This window comes from Asterias rubens, chromosome 6, assembly GCF_902459465.1.
Source record: "Asterias rubens chromosome 6, eAstRub1.3, whole genome shotgun sequence".
NCBI lineage: Eukaryota > Metazoa > Echinodermata > Asteroidea > Forcipulatida > Asteriidae > Asterias > Asterias rubens.
Genome location: NC_047067.1, coordinates 18226670 through 18247839, shown reverse-complemented (window position 1 = coordinate 18247839; position 21170 = coordinate 18226670). Strand labels below are relative to the sequence as shown.

General features: G+C 41.9%; 2 protein-coding genes, 1 long non-coding RNA gene and 1 pseudogene across 3 annotated transcripts; 3 read left to right on the top strand and 1 right to left on the bottom strand.

The window, feature by feature from the left end:
• The first annotated feature begins 418 nt into the window (after positions 1-418).
• On the top strand, positions 419-8224 carry LOC117291482. Its single transcript, XR_004519154.1, has 3 exons — positions 419-511; positions 7334-7617; positions 8186-8224. It is a non-coding gene; the product is annotated as an uncharacterized LOC117291482 (long non-coding RNA).
• A 1476-nt stretch (positions 8225-9700) lies between these two features.
• LOC117291390 (protein Hikeshi-like) lies at positions 9701-19815 on the top strand. The gene is made up of 5 exons (XM_033773042.1): positions 9701-9722; positions 12747-12921; positions 18436-18659; positions 19268-19349; positions 19615-19815. Exons 2-5 carry the CDS (start codon positions 12829-12831, stop codon positions 19813-19815), a joined length of 600 nt encoding a protein of 199 aa, XP_033628933.1. The 5' UTR covers positions 9701-9722; positions 12747-12828.
• LOC117291480 lies at positions 9727-11411 on the bottom strand (annotated as a pseudogene).
• On the top strand, positions 13819-18429 carry LOC117291481. Its single transcript, XM_033773212.1, has 3 exons — positions 13819-14741; positions 15696-15821; positions 17884-18429. The coding sequence occupies exons 1-3, from the start codon at positions 14618-14620 to the stop codon at positions 18021-18023; spliced, it is 390 nt and encodes a 129-aa protein (XP_033629103.1). The 5' UTR covers positions 13819-14617; the 3' UTR covers positions 18024-18429.
• Positions 19816-21170: the final 1355 nt, after the last annotated feature.

Sequence of the window (21170 nt, the reverse complement as noted above, 5' to 3'; positions counted from 1 at the left end):
GCTGAGATAGTGCTCCCCCGACAACACTGCTCTCGCGCGAACTCACTGCTCTCGCGCGAACTGATGGCTCCCCGAATTTGACCAGACTTGTGGACAAGTCGTTAAATCGGCCCCACCACGTGCTGAGATAGTGCTCCCCCGACAACACTGCTCTCGCGCGAACTCACTGCTCTCGCGCGAACTGATGGCTCCCCGAATTTGACTCCTATAATGAGGAGTCAAATTCGGGGAGCCATCAGTTCGCGCGAGAGCAGTGTTGTCGGGGGAGCACTATCTCAGCACGTGGGGCCGATTTAACGACTTGTCCACAAGTCTAGTTTTGACCTGGACGTATTTATTTATGCCTGTATGTTGCGTGCTACAGAGTTTGTGAAGGTGGTGCTCTAAACTCTAAAGAGAAAGTCTTTCTTTGGAATTCCCGAAAAGCAAAACGTGTGCTCTCCTCTGCTCCCCCAGGAATCAACTATGGAAATTGGAAAGTGTTTATTGAATTGAAGTGATTTGCATGAAGGTACCTGGGTTATTCGCTTGAATTTTACCTGACTAACTAGTACTACTACTGGCTCCTTAAATTGTGTTGGGTAAGATTGTTGATTATAAAAGTAAAACATGTTTATGGAGGAAGACAACATGCAACATAACAACACTCACTCACTTTGCAGCTCTGGATCTGGATATCTCCCAATGTAGGTTGCAGGTGTGTGGTGCATAGTGTGTAGTTGGTGTCCACTAATTGACAATTACATTTTTAGCGTTTTCGTACGAAAATGCAATGTCAAATTTATATTACTTTCTTTACAAATCGGATGGCACTGACTTTTAGTTTCACTTCCAAAGTGTTTTGTTGTAATGTACAGTGTATCTGTATCTGTATTGGTCTCCGTACAAACGCCTGGTGAGGTTGTCGTAGTACGTCGGGTAGGGGTCTAAACGCAACGCAGCTTGGCAAACCATTAGTTGTTGTAATGCGCTTTTTCTGTCGCTTGGTGGATGTTGATGAAGTCTAGCGCAGCCTTAAATGACTTAAGGTCAGGTGCAGTACGGATGTCTTGGGGAAGTAGGTTCCACTCTGGCAAGGTCTTGGGGTATAATGAGAACCGGTAACAGTCTTTGTGGGCACGGATTTGTTTACATGTATGCTGGCTACTAGATGATCTTGTGGTTGTACCGGTGCATGAGTTGAGATATTCCTTTATATTGTTAGTTAGATGTTAAACCATGTGTTTCTTTGTAGACGGATGTTAAACGAGATTTAGTCCTTCTGTCCCGGGGTGATTCCCAGTTGAGGTTTCCTAGGATTGCAGTAATGCTGGATTCACGGCTGTAATCACGAACTGTGAATCTGGCAGCCCGATTTTGGACCTGTTCAAGTTTCTTAATGTCTGTGTCGAAGTGGGGATCCCAGATAGTAGAGCCATACTCGAGTAGTGGTCTGACTAGCGTTTTGTATGCTATGGATTTCACATTGCTATTACAGTAGTAGATGTTCCTCTTTAGGAGCCCTCATCCTGTTGGCCTTGGAGCTTATTTGACTAATATGTGTTGACCATTTCAGGTCGTGGCTGAGATCAATTCCTAGGTATGGGTGATGTTTAACTTCTGCAAGGTTTGAGTTGCCAATAATTTATGTTAGCTAGACACAATTGTTTTTTTCTTATGTGTAACCCTTAGCAAGGGGCACTTGGAGGTGTTGAAACAGAGCTGCCAATCAGTTTCCCATCTGTTGAGGGTGTTGATGTCATTTTGGAGTGTAATCGAGTCCATAGGTGAGGTAATGTTGCTTGTTGTTGGTTAAAATTTAATAAACTTTAAAGGGTCTATGTACTTTTTGTTCGCTTTCTACTACCAATCTTCGAACGGAGTTTAATGAATGTGAATTTGTGGACATTGTGTTTTGTGTTACAAAAGGTACCCAAATCCTTTTAAAGGGTTGAATATAATGTAATCCTACTTTCATACTACTTCGCTACGCTCATACGCATGAAAAGCAGTTTCATTGTCTATGGACGACAAGAAACAAAACACACTACAAAATACAAACAATTTGTTTCAGATAATTGTATTATAGCATGGGATTGGGCCGTAGCGCAACGGTGAGTGTTAAATTGATCAATAAGGAGTAGCATATTATTAATATTAGTTAGTTACAAGGTTTTAATGTTAGTTAAAATAATTATAAATATCCATCATAACTCAATCCAGACTCATCGAGTCTCTGCCCTTACGGCCCTTCGGGCATCGCCCGGTATCCTCTTTTATCTTCTTACTACATATCGAGTACAGTCAACTGTAACATTTACTATTATTTATATTTATGTTTTAAATACAATTTTGGATGATCGCCATTCCTCACTATCAAGACTCGCCGATTCTCGGTCATCTAAAGCCTTTTCGAGCATCGCCCAGTATCCTCCCGCATTTACTTATTACAATGGATTACAGTCAACTACAAAAATTTTCGTTAATGCATACACTTAGATAAACACCGTTCATCATATTTAGGTATCAGTGTCAAGCCATCGAGCCTCGACTCAAGCTTTATATACTAAACACATTGTGTTAACTTAAATCCAATTCGAAGGAAGTGTATATTCCCAGAATTTAAAACATTATACGTGTACAAATTGATACAACTTTACATGGTGATTATTAATTGATTTACAACTTGATAATTTTCGGAGAATACTTCTCACGTATAAACAAAATTCTCCATTATTATATAATTTTGCTATTACTCTTTGGAAATTATTGAGGACACAAGCAGTCTCTGATCAAAGTCTCTCTTCACATATCTGTTTTTTGCTACTGTTGTCTTCCATCTACCATGTTGCATGATTAATTCTTCGCCTACTCCTTTATTTGCCAAATGGGAGGCTCCCCCCGATCTCAGACTATGCAAACCGTATATCTTCGGGTTTTGAATTCCTATTAATTTAAGAGCATCGATAAATAATTCACGACATCTAGTATAACTTAGGGGCTTATTCACATGAGGTTTATACATTTTAATACTGGGATGGTATGATAGTGCTGTAAATAGATGTACATCTTGGCCAATTGTAACACTAGATCTGGACATAAAATTCCTTAATATCGCAACGGGGGAGTATGAGGTGTGAGTATCGGCTAGATAAGCTTTATTCCCTTCCCCCTCTAAAAATGTCCGTCTTGGATCTGGGTATGAAAATACTAAATCCTTTATTATTCGGAAGTTCTTCAATATGAGAAGCCTTAATCTGAACCATTTCATCGTGCCTGAAAAGTAGGGCAAATTTTAAGGAAACGTAGCAGGCTGTTCTTAGTTCCATTAATGTGTTATCAGCTCCTCCTAATTGGTCTTAACTATACGTTTAACTTGCTCTAGAGTTATTGGTTCTTTTTGAATTGGTGGTTTGTGAAGTTGACGTCTGGCACTTACTAAAATCTGTTGAACTATTGGTGAATCTACCGGGTTTATTTTTGCATTAACTAAAGTATGTACCCATTTGATGGCTGCTGCAGCTGATGTGAGAACGCTATCCGAGTTTGCTTTTTCCTTTAATTGAACAAAGTATGCGGCTATTACTTCCTCTTGAATTGGAAGTTTTATGTCTGTACACATTTCCTTAATCCAAGCAAAAAATTTCCTGCATTTGTATAAATATGCAATAGTTGTGCCATCTGCCTTAGACAACACAGCTTCATTGAAGATTTGTCTTCTCATACTGTCCAGCTGGATTGGAAATTCTGTCCAAAACGGTTGTGAGTATACTATCTATAGTGCAAGCAAAAACAAATAAAATATATTGAACAAGTAATAATTCATTAAAGATTTGGAATCAGTTAGGTTGCAGTGCAATCGATGAAAACAGCACAAATAACACCTTTAAATCTCTGGGAACCGAGTAATGAATTTTTGTTCCTTCCGAGTTCCAAAGCATTTTCCCCTTCGACTGAAACAAATCCCTTTATCCATATTTTGTAGTGTAACCACATAATTGGCCAAAACACTGAAGAAGGCCACTGTGGGAAAACTAAAGTACCTTTAGCTTTACAGTTGAGGAGTGTCTGTAAAACACTCGGAATCAAAACTACTGGGGGTACTAATAGACAATTCTCTCCTGACCAATTTTGGACAAAGGCATCTACTCCAGAAGTGCCCGGGTTCCAAAATCTCGAAAATAAACGTGGAAGTTTGGTATTATAATGACAGGCGAAACAATCTACGGAAAATGGACCCCACAGCTTTGTTAGAATATGAAAAAATGGTGTTGATATCATCCAATCATCAGTGTCAACCAATCTACTTACGAAATCTGCTTGTTCGTTTTTATTCCTAGGGATCCATTCAACTTCAATTCTAATGTTGTGATGCATGCAAATCTGAAATATGTCATTTGCGATTCCTTGTAATTCTGTATTCATACTGCCCACTTCAACAATCCTTGCCGCAGGTTGACTATCTGTATAAACTTTTAACTGGGACCCCGAAACAATAGGTAAGAAGGAAGAAATAGCGAAGAGAATGGTGTTAAGTTCTCTCCATGTGGAACTTTTGGTTGCTTGTACTTTTGACCATTGCTTATGGGCTGTATGTACATCATTACAAACGATTGCACCCGACCCTGTTGCACTTGCATCACAACATACAATCTTATTCACTTTCCTACTTGCAAATACGTGCCGAACATTTAATATAGAAACATTTCGGGACCAGAACTGAACTTCAGAATTGGTTTGGTGAGTTAAAGTTATGGAATCAGCTTCGTCGTTGGCTTGAGCGATCTGAACTTGGCAATGCCTAGTCATAAGCCTAGAAATATTGCCACATACTGGACCAAGTGAAATAATTTGTCCAACAAAGGAATGTAGTTTTCGAACAGTTAAGTTGTGCGTTTCTTGAATTTCACGAATGTTTTTTTGTATTTTATCTATGCGCCTGTCAAGTACTCTAAGTGTTCCTTCTCTAGTGTCCCAACGCATACCTAACCATTCAATTGACTCTGAAGGCTCCCATACGCTCTTGGCAATGTTATAAATGAATCCCGCTCTTAGCAAATCAACTCTCACATGTTTAGATATTTTCTTAGCTTCAGTTGCATCAATTTCAGTATTATTCGTTAACTTTGGAATGACAATAAAACCATCATCCAAGTATAGAGCAATTAGAATACCAGAAGCTCTCCAATGTGTGACCAAAGGTTTAAGCACTTTTGTGAAAATTAGTGGAGCAGACGATAAGCCAAAAGGAAGAACAGTGAATTAGAAATATCTTTGAACTCCATTAATTGTCCGTGAAAACCCGAGATACTTCTGATAAGCGTTAGCTATGTCTATGTGATGATAACCTGATTTAAGGTCAAAAGATAAGCTGTGCGTTTTCAGAGAAAAACTGCAAGGCAACTTTCCAGTCATCGATTTTGAAATTATTCTTTTGTACAAACTTATTTATTCTGCTCAAGTCAAGTATTAATCGTTTCTTCCCTGAAGGTTGAAAAGCTTCAGATAACGGACTAACTGTGTAAGATGGGTCTGGCTTCTCTGATATTCTGTTTGAAGTTAACAATTCAAGGATGGAATCAGTGACAAAGGAAATCTCGTTTAATGCTGAATTGTTGTTCCGATAAAACATTGGTGGTGGGAATTCTATAAAAGGAATTTTGTAACCTTCAGTAACTACCGACATGATCATTTTAGATGCACCTATACTTTGCCAAAATTGGGCACACTGCTTTAGTCTTCCCTTTACATTCGTTTTATCAGTTTTTAGCTCTTTGTTAATGTATTTATCGAAATCACATTGTACCTCTAACACATCCCCGAATTTCTGCTCTAGGTGGGTGACTTTAAGCTGTCCCGCTTGATCCTGTGCTGCTGGCTCCGTTGTTGATGGTTGCCGTATAGGGGACTGGGATGTTGGAATTTGTGAAGGTGCTGGCGATAAGAGCCGGGCTTGGTCGCTGATAAACTGGGACCTGCCAGGGTGAGGTTCTACTGAACTGGTTGTATCCAGCCGTCGACATTGCTCTATCTCTTGGTTTGGCCTTGGAAGTGATGGCGACGGGGTAGAATGGGCACTCTCTTGCCCAATGCCCTGGCCTTCTACAACTGAAGCACATGTCAGCATGTGGCAAGCCTAAAAGAGAAATATATCAATCAGAAGAGTTATAAGAGTTTAAACGTTATCAAACGATATAGAAACGCCATGATTGTGAAAGATAACCATTGGCAAAAAAATTTTGTTAACCCCAAGTTAACACTCCCGTGTGCGGTGTTACGGCCTGAACTGATTGACCGAACCTATTGTCCCCTTATATACGCGTATACGCTTCATTGATTTTAACTTTCCCGCACTCAATAAACCACGTGACCCTGACGATTGGATTAGACATGCTTTCAAGTCATCCCTCCAAATGAAACTATATTTTCATATAGTTGAACACCTTGGAATGGGACACCTTAGAAAGGCGACGCCAGGCAGCCAGCCTCACCCTCCTCTACAAAATCCAGAACCAAACAATTGCAGTCAATCCAGACCTATACCTCAACCCAGCAATCCCATGTAATACTAGATCATTCCACCCAAACATATATCAGATCATCCCAGGTAGGATACAGTCATTCTCGAACTCATTTTTCCCAAGAACTGTCATCTGGTGGAACTCACTCCCCGGCAATATCATCACCTCCCCTTCAGTTGAGGTTTTCAGGGGAGTGGTGACCCTGGCTCACCTATGAGCAGCAATGAGTCTTTTTTACTTGCACCATGTACAAACGCACCCCTGCACCGCTCATGGACAAGTAGTCCCTCGGCTTTACGTCCTGTCTTATGGACCCTACCGGGTATACAAGTAGAAGTAGAAAGGAGGTCAGGAGAGCGTCGTCTAATTTGTTTTGTTGTTGTTTAGGCCTAGCTAGATTGTGAATGTAATTACTTTTGAAGATTTGGTGGGATTTGGAATCTATATATGAGGGATTGTTGCAGATTATTCCATAATTTCTCAGTGTTCTTTGAAAAAAAGATTGTTCGTAGATGGTAGATGAGATGCTGGGTATTTTGAACTGATTGTCTTTGCCCTTTCTTGCCCTCTGCGGTTTCGATTCTAAAATGTGGCTGTGGTCGGCTTTGATTACACGTGACGAACGACTAGGTGTCAGGACACTTCGTACTTTTGCCACTTCGTACCCTGGACACTTCGTACCTTTGCAAGGTACGAAGTGACTATGGACACTTCGTACCTTGGACACTCTTTGGATTGGACAAAAATGTGTTCAGTGGACGTGTTGTTTTGCTTACAGGCTTTATAAAATTAGGTTTAGTTCTGAAATATTTTTCATTTCTCTTCATATCCAGATCCACACAGATAATCGTCATTCTATGTTACCAGTGACCAGGATACCAGCTGTCCTGGTTCTCTCCTTGTTCTCATTGGTCCATATTTTCTGCTCGGCATACTACGATACACCCAGGTGTTCAAGGCTTGTCGGATACCAAGACGTCGTACAAATACATTGATAAGTTAAGTCTATCAAATGACAATAGACGAGAGATTCAGGAGATACTGCTGGACTCCGGCGCCCAGCATGAAAAGCTGCTAGCAGAGTACCAGGCAGAGACATACAGACCATTGACCATCGGTAAGAGATATTTGTCAAGTTTACTTATTGCAATAAATAGTTATGCCTGAAGTTGTGTTTCCAACTTCTTTTGGGCCCTTTTTCAAACCTCGGCTTGGGCTCTGGCTTATAGGCTCCAAGCTCTATCTACTGGGCCCAATTTCATGGCTCTGCTTACCGCCGAATTCTGCGCTTACCCGCATTCCCCGCTTACGTGCAAGCGCCGAATTTCTGCGCTAGCCTTGTAAGTGTAGAATGCCTACATGTATGTAACATGGAATACGCACGCGCAGAAGCCAAAGTTCGCCGTAACCCGTGAAATACGCTTGTCGTAAGCACAGAATTCCCTGCTTCCGTGAGTGCCGATTCTGTGCTTACGGTAAGCAGAGCCATGAAATTGGGCCCTGATGTTCTAACCACTACGTGAAATACGCGCTGGTCCAAAAAGGCAGTTTAAAGGCTGAGCTCTGCGTTTCAACTGCGTACCAGTGCGCAGAGCCGGAGCCCAAAAGCCTAGGTTTGAGAGAGGCCCCTCGTCAAAACTCTTTCTTTTTCTGTGTGCTTTCAAATTCTGCCTCTTTCGCTTTAGGGTGTCATGGCCGAGTAGTTTTAAGAGCATCAAATTCTAGTTCTGGTGGTAAGTCATCTGAGTGTGGGTTCAAACCCTAGTCATGACATTTGTGTCATCGTCATCATCATCATCATCATTCTCTGTGGTCCATCAAGAGGGACGTATCGATTTGTTTTAGACTGCCACAGCTGCTGTGCCGGTGAGCCATGGTCAACTTCTAGCTGGCGCAACCAGGTGTTGTGTGGTCGCCCTCTGGGTTTCTTCCAGGCTGGGCCGGGACGGATTCCCACTCGAGCCTTGCACTCAGCTTGAGGGGGGTATGTGCTGGAGTATATGCTTTACTATAATTCGTTCTCTTCACCCAGGGGTATAAATGGGTACCTGCGAGGGTAGGGGTTGATATTGTGAGTGAAAAAGCCTTTAGAGCGCCATGGCAGCTCGGGGTTGAAATCCCCAGGGAGCTGAGAAAGTTTATAGGAATGTTATTGACTCGATGACAAGGGCAATAATGTAAATCGCATTGATTTGGTCAGTGTAAAATGTGCTATAGAACTTGGTGGTTAAAGGCCCGGTCCCACTGCAGCGATAACGAGAACGATAACGATAACGACACAAAGAGAACGCATTCCATTGGTTGAATGAGAGTGTGCATATTCTGCGTGGAGCAATTCAACCAATACAATGCGTTCTCTTTGCGCCGTGATAGTTATCGTTTTCGTTATTGCTGCAGTGTGACTCGGCCTTAAGTCATTGGAGTGTGGGTTCGAATCCTGTTCAAGACATTTGTGTCCTTGAGCAAGATGCTTTACTACCAACCATGTAAAATGTCTGTCATCTATCACAGATGAGAGGATTTCTGAGGCCCAAGTTCTACTTCTGACCAATCTGCCTGCTGCGGCCACTTTACTTGAAGATACGCTTAGCTTCCCAGAAATATCTACTGAGCAGGTAAGTTTAAAGGCACTGGAGGTGTTTGGTAATTGTCGAAAACCAGTGTTCTCACTTGGTGTATCCCAACAAATGCATAAAGTAAACCTGCACAAATTTTGGCTCAATTGGTCATCGAAGTTTCATGATAATAATGAAAGAAAGAACACCCTTTTTGAAAAATTTACATTCAGTGTGTGCTTTCAGATGCATATGAAGCCTTTTTATTTGACCGAGAAATTACCTCTTAAACACAAAGACAATGTTTTATCAATAGTTGCATTGGCCGTAAGTGCAGTTTTCCGCACTTAGTTGATCCCAGTTCTGTACCCCCCTTTAACATTTTGCGTTTATCTTCTCTTTTTGACAGAAAGTGAAGTATATAGGATTTGAGGCATTGCATGGTGAGGTGTCTTGCTTTATTCTACTGCCGTGGAGTAGATAATCGGAGGTTCGGGAGACTTCTCAGTTCTGAAAAGAACTGTCCTGCTTTTTAACTATTACCAGGGCGGATGGTATAGAAATTAGACTGGACTACTACTTTAGCTTATAAGACGCGGAGTCAGTTCTGAAATTGGTCTCAACGTTTCGACTAGCTTGCTCTAGTCATCGTCAGGAGACTGAAGAGGTAAGAGAAGAGTGGGCTTATTTATAGGGGTTCAGTGGATCCACTGCAGGTCAATCAATGCTCTGATTGGTTGTGTGGTTGGCGGGCTCAGGGCTATTGTTAGGGTTGGCCATTGTGTGAGAAACCTCTCGGGTGTAGTGAGGCGTGTCAGTAGGTTGGGGGTTGTTAGAGGAGGAGGGTGGTAGGATAGTATGCCAAATGCTGCTGATGAAATAGCTGATATCTTGTGGCACAGTGTCGTGTCTGTATATTTCGATAGCTTCCCTTATTTGCCTTGTATACCAATGTCTCTCAGGTGCTATGATACGAGCCTGATCCCAATCTATGACATGGTCTAAATCGGTGGAGTGTTTGACAATGGCAGATTTGTCATATTCTCCTCTGCGGCCGTGTGCTTTATGTTCTTTTAGCCTGGTAGTTAGGTCTCTACCGGTCTTGCCAATGTACACTTTACCACAAGTACAAGGAATTCGATAGACCCCTGCCTGACTGCTAGAGTCATGCTTGTCTTTGTGAGTGTGTAGCTTAGTATCAAACTTGTTGCGAGTTCGGTAGTAGACCTTGATTTCGGCCTCACGGAGGATCCGTTGAATTTTGTGTGAGGTATGACCAATGTACGGAAGGACCGCAATGGGCATATCTTTGGATTGTGCAGACTGAGAGTTGTGTTTTGAAAGGGACTCTCTTTTGTTTGGTTTATACCCATTCTCTTTTAGCACTGTGTTAAGGTGCTCCAGTTCATTAGGTAAATGTTCCTTATCACAAATAATGTGTGCCCTTTGAAGTAGGTTCTGGTTCACTGAGGCTTTCACAGAAGGAGGATGGAATGACCGAGTGTTGAGGTAGCGGTCTGTATGGGTGGGTTTTCTGTACACGGAGTGTGCTAGAGAACCATCAGTCTTCTTGGAAATGAGTACATCAAGGAAAGGTTATGAATCGGATGTCTCAGTTTCCATGGTGAACTGAATGTTAGGGTGTTGGCGGTTAATGTGACTAAGGAAGTCATCAAGGTTTTCCAATCCATGTGACCAAATGATGAATGTGTCATCCACATATCGGAGCCAAAGTTTGGGTTTGAGTCGAGCGGTACCCAGGGCTTTCTGTTCAAAATCTTCCATGAAAATGTTCGCTAAGACTGGGGAAATAGGAGACCCCATGGGAGTTCCTAAAGCCTGTCTGTAATATCCATCTCTCCATTGGAAGTATGTGGACTTCACGCATGTCATTTTAATAGATCATGAATCTGGTCTGGCGTTAGGCTGGTTCGATCGGTTAGAGTTTCATCTTGTTCTAGTACCGCTTTGGTTATTTGGCAAGCTTCATCGGTGGGTACGTAAGTGAAAAGAGATTTGACATCAAAACTCACTAATATATCGGATGACTGTAATTCAATTCCCTTGATAATATCGATAAACCCTGCTGAATTGGGTACATGGTGAGGTGTTTTGCCCACAAGTGGGTGTAAAAGCTTAGTCAAGTGTTGGGCGAGGTTGTAGGTAGGGGAACCTCGAGAGGAGACAATAGGGCGGAGCGGTTTATCTGGTTTGTGAATCTTTGGCTGACCAAAGAATCTCGGGCACTTCGAGGCCGAAGGCCTGAGATGTCTGTACAATGGAGTGGGTATGGCAGTGCTACGGTTTAGTGAGAGGAGCATGGCAGCGAGCTTCCTTTCAACTGATGGGATCGGGTTCTTCTTGAGCGGGCATAGGTATCTGTGTCAAGGATACTTTGAACCTTTTGATCATATTCATAGCTTGAGGGGGGTATGTGCTGGAGTATATGCTTTAGGCCTGAGATGTCTGTACAATGGAGTGGGTATGGCAGTGCTACGGTTTAGTGAGAGGAGCATGGCAGCGAGCTTCCTTTCAACTGATGGGATCGGGTTCTTCTTTAGGCGGACATAGGTATCTGTGTCAAGGATACTTTGAACCTTTTGATCATATTCATAGCTTGAGGGGGGTATGTGCTGGAGTATATGCTTTAGGCCTGAGATGTCTGTACAATGGAGTGGGTATGGCAGTGCTACGGTTTAGTGAGAGGAGCATGGCAGCGAGCTTCCTTTCAACTGATGGGATCGGGTTCTTCTTGAGCGGGCATAGGTATCTGTGTCAAGGATGCTTTGAACCTTTTGATCATATTCAGTGCGGTCCATTACAACAGTGGCATTACCCTTGTCAGCCTTCAGGATGTGTATTGAGGGATCCCGGCGTAGGTCATTTATAGCCTGGAATTCTCGTTTCGATAGATTGGATTTAGGAGGTTTAGAATGTTTCAAGACCTCATGAATCTGAACACGGATGTCGTCTGCCTTTTGTTTGTCCAGCTTTCACTTGAAGTACCAAGTTTACATGTCCATTGGGCCACTTAGCAAAGGCCTGGAGGCTGCTCAACAAGAATATAAAGCAGCAAAGTCTACACCATTGGGTGCTAGCAACCTGCCAACACCAAAGGAGGGTTCCCCAGGAATCATCATTGAGGGAGATGCACTTTCAGGCGGCGTTGGACTTGGGGAATGCTCACCGTTTCCTCGGCAACTTGCAGGATGCCAAGACGTATCTTGACGAGGCTGAGATGTTGGCCGTCGAGATGGGCGACGTGGACAAGATCAGCCGCTGTTGAAACGGAATATGAGCGACAAGAATAGGGGGCATATGTTAATACAGTCATTTGAAAATGCTTGTAGGTAAGTTTGTCGAAGCCACCGATCTTTTTTTATGCTTCAAAATTTTAATTCAGATGCCCAATTTCATAGAGCTGCTTTCAAAACACAAAAGTAGCTAACACCAAACAATATTGCTTACCAGAATAAGTTTACCAGCCAAGATATTTTGTCATGTGTGCTATCTGTACCTGGTATCTTGTTTGGAATTGCTAAAAGCATGGAGTATTGCTCCATGCTAAAAGCAACAATTTTCTGCTTAAGCAGCTCTCTAAAATTTGGCCCTGGTAAACGTCGTCATATGACATTTTTCAACCAATGGGATAAAACCAGCCTAAATTTATGATTGTTGCATTGCATTCCAGGGCTTCAGCAGACTTCGGAACAGCTAAAGAGTACTTAAGAGAAGCCATCGACTTGAAGATCCTGTTGCCGTGGCAGATCGCCATGGGGACTTGGGAACCACTTTTCGGTCGGAGGGGCGGTTCACCGATGCCCTTACCCATCAGAAAAAACAGTTTGTGTTTGCAAAACAAAGAGGCAAGTTATTTCAACGTTTCGAACAGTATGCTCTCTCATTCATACCTGGGCCCAGTTTCATAGCGCTGCTTAACAGTCGATTTTGTGCTTACTGTGCAATTTCTATTTCATAGCACTGCTAACCGTAAGCACATGAAAAGGCATGCTAACCTTCCGGTGCTTACCGCACGAAAATAAATGACGTCACAATGCAAATCCATGGTAAACACGCAATGGCCGTCCAATTTTTCTGCTAACCTGTGAAATACGCTAAGGCTTAAGCAAATTTTTCTGCTACAGTAAGCACGCAAATTGGCTTACAGTTAAGCAGCGCTATGAAATTGGGCTCTCTCGTTCATACCTGTTCTTCTTTCCTAGGTGACAGGCAGCTTTAGTGGTTTCCTGCTTCAACATTGGCTTCACTCATTACTGCATGAGCCCACCGGACTACGAAATGGCCCATGGTCTGCCACGCCATACACTTGGAGCTCTCAGACAGGATCGGATATGTTGATAACGTGAACGACCCCTTACATTATACCTGTTCTTCTTTCCTAGGTGACAGGCAGCTCTAGTGGTTTCCTGCTTCAACATTGGCTTCACTCATTACTCTATGAGCCCACCGGACTACGACATGGCCTTGGTCTGCCACGCCATACACTTGGAGCTCTCGGACAGGATCGGATATGTTGATAACGTGAACGACCCCTTACATTATACCTGTTCTTCTTCCCTAGGTGACAGGCAGCTTTAGTGGTTTCCTGCTTCAACCTTGGCTTCACTCATTACTCTATGAGCCCACCGGACTACGACATGGCCTTGGTCTGCCACGCCATACACTTGGAGCTCTCGGACAGGATCGGATATGTTGATAACGTGAACGACCCTCTTACATTATACGTGTTCTTCTTTCCTAGGTGACCAGGCAGCTCTAGTGGTTTCCTGCTTCAACATTGGCTTCACTCATTACTCTATGAGCCCACCGGACTACAACTCAGCCTTGGTCTACCACGCAGTGCAGCTAGAGCTTTCTGACACTGACAGGATCGGAAATGTTGATAACTGTGTACGACCCTCTTACATTATACCTGCTCTCGTTCCCTAGGTGACCAGGCAGCTGTAGTGGTTTCCTGCTTCAACATTGGCTTCACTCATTACTCCATGAGCTCACCGGACTACAACATGGCCTTGGTCTACCACACAGTACACTTGGAGCTCTTGGACAGGATTGGAAATGTTGATAACTGTGAACGACCCTCTTACATTATACCTGCTCTCGTTCCCTAGGTGACCATGCAGCTTTAGTGGTTTCCTGCTTCAACATCGACTTCACTCATTACTCCATGAGCCCACCGGACTACAACTCAGCCTTGGTCTACCACGCAGTACAGCTAGAGCTTTCTGACACTGACAGGATTGGAAATGTTGATAACTGTGAACGACCCTCTTACATCATACTTGTTCTTCTTCCCTAGGTGACAGGCAGCTCTAGTGGTTTCCTGCTTCAACATTGGCTTCACTCATTACTCCATGAGCCCACCGGACTACAACTCAACCTTGGTCTACCATGCAGTACAGCTAGAGCTTTCTGACACTGACAGGATTGGAAATGTTGATAACTGTGAACGACCCTGTTACATCATACTTGTTCTTCTTCCCTAGGTGACAGGCAGCTTTAGTGGTTTCCTGCTTCAACATTGGCTTCACTCATTACTCCATGAGCCCACCGGACTACAACATGGCCTTGGTCTACCACGCCATACACCTGGAGCTGTCCGACAGGATCGGGTACTTGGCGATGAAGTCGCGTGCCTTAAACTGCCTCGGCAAGATATACACAGGTTTGAATTTTAAATATTATAAGTTATCACACACACGCTCATGGAATACGGAAAAATTAGCCCTGGCGGCCTTACACTTTCGTAATACTACAGTGACATCCTGGATTCAGGGTACATTTCTGGGGCGGAAAATTTTCAAAGCTTCATAACTCAAATCTTACCTGCAAGAAAGCACTAATTTCAACAGATTCACACTCCATGGCAGCATATATTTTTCTGTGGTGGGTTTTGATCGTCATATATTTTTCAAAAATCCGTCATTTTCATGAAATAATGCAGCTCCCAACGTTAAGGAATTCCCATTTTTGTTCGTACTCTCACAGTCTGCCGTGTTTACGCAAGATGCGCAAATCTTGCGTTGCGTTTGTGTGTTAATGCTGTGCAGTATGGTGACCAAGAATTCATGCGTCTTGCATCATGCGTCTTGCATGTAAATGTATACGCAGACTCACGGCAACAGACAACACTGTGAGAAAACGATAAAAACAGGATTTCTTTTAGCGTTGGGAGCTGCATTATTTCACGAAAATGACGGATTTGTGAGGAATATATGAGGACCAAAACCCACCGCAGAAAAATGTATGCCGCCATGGAATGTGAATCTGTTGAAATTAGTGGCTTGTTGCAGGTAAGATTTGAGTTATGAAGCTTTGAAAATGTTCCGCCCCAGTAACAGGCCTGAATAGTTAGGACTCTGTATCTGTGTACAGAGGAAGAGTTCTATATAGGGCTAACGGAAAACTATAGTGCGTCTGCATCTCACATCCAACAAGACTTCGGCCTTGGACCTCTTTGGATATGGGACGTAGTTGAGCTATATTTTTCCTATTGTGCTACTATAAAGGAAGCCACTATCAGATAGCACCCCCAGGGATAATTACTTTAAAGAAGTCAATAATTATTTGAAAAACAAAATCATTTTTGATTTGTGTCTGTTCTTCTCTTCATCATCGGCTCTGAAGGACAATGAGGCGGCCATCTTGCTCCTTGTGGAATGCTTGGAAGTCCACAGTCAAACGGGAAACCATCGCGGACTGGGCATAGCCTACGGGAACATCGGTACGGTGTACCGAGCCATGGGTACGTTGTGTAATGTTTGTTATTGAGACATTAATGAGCCAGTCAGCATTCTCCTTTAAGGCAGTGGACACTATTGGTTATTGTCAAAGACTAGCCTTCACAGTTGGTGTATCTCAACATATGCATACAATAACGAACCTGTGAAAATTTGAGCTCAATCGGTCATCGAACTTGCAAGATATGAATGAAAGAAAAGAAAAAACCTTGTCACACGAAGGTGTGTGCGTTTAGATGGTTGATTTCGAGACCTCAAGTTCTAAATCTGAGGTCTTGAAATCAAATTCGTGGAAAATTACTTCTTTCTCGGAAACTATGGCACTTCAGAGGGTGCCGTTTCTCTGGAGAAGTGAAAAAGAAAAACGTGAAATCTGTGGATGAAAATTTGAAAATAAAAAATATTAAGAAAGCACTCGATTGGTGAAAAGAGGTAAAGTTAACAAGAAAAATGAGCAGAGTTTCTGTTGGGCGCGATAATAATAATAAAAATAATAACGAGGTCTTATAGAGCGCACAAATCCACAAAAGTGCTCTGGGCGCTATTACAGAGAAAATACTAACAAAAATAACAAAGAACAGATTAAACACAAAAGAATGGATCTTTGAAACTTATTAATAAAAAAACTAAAACACCCCAAAGAAATTAAAAAATAAACCTGATAAAAAAAACTAAATAAACAAACTCAAATATGATTAGAGTGCCACTGCACTGACGTCCTGGGTATAAAGGTTCTTTACAATGCGAACACAAATTTGACTACAATTTTCTTAATTTTTTACCTGATTTGAGAAGTTGAAATTCCGTTCATATATTCATAGTGTCCCTCACTATATTTTCAACGAGTTTACAGCTAACAAATATATCCATGGAAGAAATTATTTCTGAAAATATGTCGAAGTTCTGCACTGGCGATGTTGATCATTGTATACCACTTGATAGTGTGAGCTCAAGTGCGCATGGCTTTAGAGTGCAGCACGTTGTCTTGCCGCTATTCGCCGTCAACTGGGTAGGTGCCATCAAATCGCCTTCAACTCCTCCAATACACATTTAAAATCCAGGAGGCATAAAACTGGAAAGCACTACACCTCAAATAGAATTTTTTTAAGTTTCAGGTTGAATTTCGGTTACAAAGTGAGTTTTTTTCTGCCGCCATCTTGCTTTTTTACATGGCTTCTTCTTGTCATATAGACGGACAACAGAGGGCGCTTTCCTGCGCGCGTATATTTTTTTCCTAGGACCGATGAGGCCACTTAGCATGCGCCAACTTAACGGCCTCATCTGTCCTGGGAAAAAGATACGCTTCCAGCACATGGAGTCTTGGCACAAGACGTCTATGCTCGGTATACTATGTTCTGCGCTTTGTGTAAATTGCTCGCTGACTATTATCCATATGCTTAGTGAGTGGTTGATGGCGCCGCCAGTGATCAGTGCAAGAAAGTGTTTACACGGAAGTTAGTGGACGACGTGGGAATGGAAAACGTAAATTTCAATTTTCTTTTCACAAAATATTAACACCAAAGGAGACAAGTCAACAATTTTAAATAACGCAGGCTTGGAGTTCCAACCACAAGGAACATGTGAGTAAAAGTTCAGACTCCCAACTTAGGTAGAAATATTTTTAACAGATTTTTGAAAATCTTTCGCAATGGTACGGGACCTTTGGACTCCGTCGCGTTGCATGCAACGGAGGAGTCCAACCTGGGCTATATAAAGTACAATGCTCTCTTGTCTGAGTTGTTGGCCATGGGAATAACTTATCAAAATGATATTTGGTTGTGTTGACGGAGTGGACGACACCAAACGAGTTGACGGCAAGTAGCAGTAGGATTGCGAGTGTAAAGTCAGGTTCATACTTCCTGCAAATGCGAATGCAATTATGCGATAGAACAAATGGTGACGATTTCACATGGCTGTTTAGCACTTAGCAAACTGATGTGAACTATTCCTTGCGAATTTGGGGTGCAAAATTACAACACATTCACATTCGCTTTCGCAGGAAGAAGTATGAACCGGGCTTTACACTCGCAATCATCTCTTAACTATTCTCACCCATTCTATTCTCAGGTCCAGACGGACATTCAAAGGTTTACGACGCCACGTCATCCTCTAACAATGACAATGCGGCTAGCATCAACCACATCGTTGTCTTTCTACAGAGACCTCGGAGTGAGGGAGATCCCTCTGTTCCCCATCCCCAACACTAAACTCGCAATCAGATCAATTGTGGTTTTACCCTTTACACCGATATGTTAGTACTCGGTACTTTCCCGAGTTCTGTGAAAAAAAAATCACAGGCATATTACTTGGGTGGGATTCGAACCATCGACCCTTGCAGTTAACGAGCAGTGTCTTCTTACCATCCTAAATAAAGGGTTCAAACTGCCTCTAGCTACCAGGCACTCTAGGTGGTCTAGTTTGTAAGACACTGCTACAGATTTGCAAAGGTCCTGGGTTCTAATCCCACCCAAGTAATCGAGTATGCCTGAGAACTTGTGAAAGTTACTCGTCGGTGTAATGGTAAAATCAAAAGTATATGAAATTCTTTATCCCAAATGCAAATTTAACATCTAGTTCTCGCAACCATCTCTTAACTAGTTTCACCCATTTACTCTCTAGGTCCAGACGGACATGCAACAGATAGACGACACTCATGTTCTCTTCAACATTTTCAATGCGGCTACCATCAACCACATCGTTGTCTTCCTGACCGGGACTGGAGCGTTTCCAGAGGGAATGGGCGGGGCCATCTACTTCAGTTGGCCGTCACCGGAGGGCGAAATGGTCTGGATGTTTCTCGGTTTCATCACCAACGAAAAGCCAAGTGCCATTTTTGAAGAAAGGTATGGTTGACAAAAAAATGTAGTCCATATGTTTCATCAGGCCGGTGTTTATATCCCGTTTTATTGGCATAACTGTCACATCTCCACCCGCAAAATATTATGATTACATGTCCATGTACGTGCAAATGGGCAATTCCACGGTCAGTCACATAACACTTTTCAGTGTCATTTCTCGATCGTGGTGCTAGAAGTTCTGTGTGAGATATTCTTTCCTCTAAGTTTATAGACTGATTTGTACTTGACACCCAAGGCTTTGAATTGATAATTATTAGAAATGTTGTGGGCTTTGTGCTCTGGATGTTATAACGTTGTAAAGACCGGTCAGTCGCATTACACAAAAAGGACATGGTAAAAAAAACACTTGTCACAATTCAAAAATCTCCTCTATCAAAAAGATTGTGAAAGTGTTACTATATGTAACACACAACTCTTATACATGAGTATCCAACAGGATACTTATAAATGGTCAGCAACTTGAACTTTTAGGTATACATGGCAAAACCATGGTCAGTCGCATTACGGTCAGTCGCATTACAGTTTTCCAGGCAATGTAGCCATGTCAACAACTAAAAATAAATTGGTTTCATATGTTAGCTATAACTTTTAAGTGGAAAACCTACAGGAACAATCCTTCTTTCCCAGAGCAAGACTATTGAGATATTCCCTAAAGCAAAGCAAGAAATCATCTTGGTTAGAAGCATTGGACACTATTGGTGATTACTCAAAATAATTGTTAACATAAAAACTGACTTGGTAATGACAATGAGCAACGGAGAGCTGTTGATAGTAAAAAACATTGTGAGAAACGACTCCCTCTGAATCTGAAGTAACGTAGTTTTTGAGAAAGTAGTGATTGGTCAATACGCAATGATGGGGCGGAGCTAAATGGATCGACCTATTACCAAAGGGGTCCAGAGCCTTTTACTTACTTTTTGTTTTCTCTCCATTTATTTAGACGTCGACTTTGACCAGCTTCTCAGAGTTCTCCATGAAGATGTTGGAGAACTTCTACAACTACGCCTCGTCGTTCGGAATAAACCAGTCGCAGATGACACCCCAGCCAAACATCAGCTGGATCCCCATGACAGTCCTAGATAAATGGTTTCAGAACTTCAAGAAAAAAATGGCGCAGGATCAGAACTTTTGGAGGAAGTAACTGTACTTGTGTAATTTTTGTATTTTAACAATTTTAAGATTTGGGTACTTTTTGTAACACAAAACATAATGTCCACAGATTTACATTAAACTTACTCAGTTTGAAGATAATGATGGTAGAAAGCTTCCCTTACAATATTACTTGCTGAGGTGCTGTAGTTTTTGAGAAATGAGTACTAAAACAAGTCACCAAAATCACTTTCTTCTCACTTTCAGTGATTGCAAGTAAAAACGTATTAACCAGTTACATGTATGGTATGTTATGGTTTGTACATGCTAATACGTTTTAACATGCTAATACTGAGACTTAAATAACTTGTGTGACATTGTTTTACTATTTCTCGAAATCTGTGGACATTGTGTAAAAAGTACCCAGACCCTTTAAAGGCACTGGGCACTGTTTGGTAATATTGTCAAAGACCAGGGGTGGATTTCACAAAGAGTTAAAGACAGTGGACACTTTTGGTAATTGTCAAAGACCAGTTTTCTCACTTGCTGTATCTCATCATATGCATGAAATAACAAACCTGTGAAATTTTTAGCTCAATCGGTCATCGAAGTTACAAGATAATAATGAAAGAAAAAACACCCTTGTCACACGAAGTTGTGTGCTTTCTTATGCTTGATTTCGAGACCTCAAATTCTAAACTTGAGGTCTCAAAATCAAATTTGAGGAAAATTACTTCTTTCTCGAAAACTACATCAATTTAGAGGGAGCTGTTTCTCACAATGTTTTATGCTATCAACGTCTTCCTATAACTTATTTCCAAGTAAGGTTTTATTCTAAAAATTATTTTGAGTAATAGTGTCTACTGCCTTTAAGACTAGTCTTTTAACTCGAGTTACTCGTCCTAACTTAGGACTAGCCTTAGGATTTTAATATCTCCTAGGACTAGTCCTAAGTTAGGACTAGTCCCAACTCTTTGTGAAGGTGACCACTGTATTCTCAATAGTGTCCAGTGCCTTTAACATTTACTAAACAATTTTTTAATAACTGTATATAAATCATTTTGCACGATGTCTTTACTTTGAAATTGATGCAATTATTATGGTGATTTCAATTGGGCATGGCGTTCTTTCTATTTTAGTCTAATTACCGTATTTTGTTCACCCTTGAAAAATCTGAAAAATTGTGATTAAACAGACTTGAATGTCTATTAAAGACTATGCCATGTGTACTTATCTTCTGCGCTGATCCTCTAATCGATGCTCGAACCGGAGTGTGCTCCTGTGTGTTGTGTAATGCACAGTAAAGAACTAAGTGCGTATATCAGAAGAGTAGGGGTACGCCGCGGTGTTCCTGGTTTAATCGGAAGCATATTGCACCACAGCACCTTGTAAAACAATTTACATGGT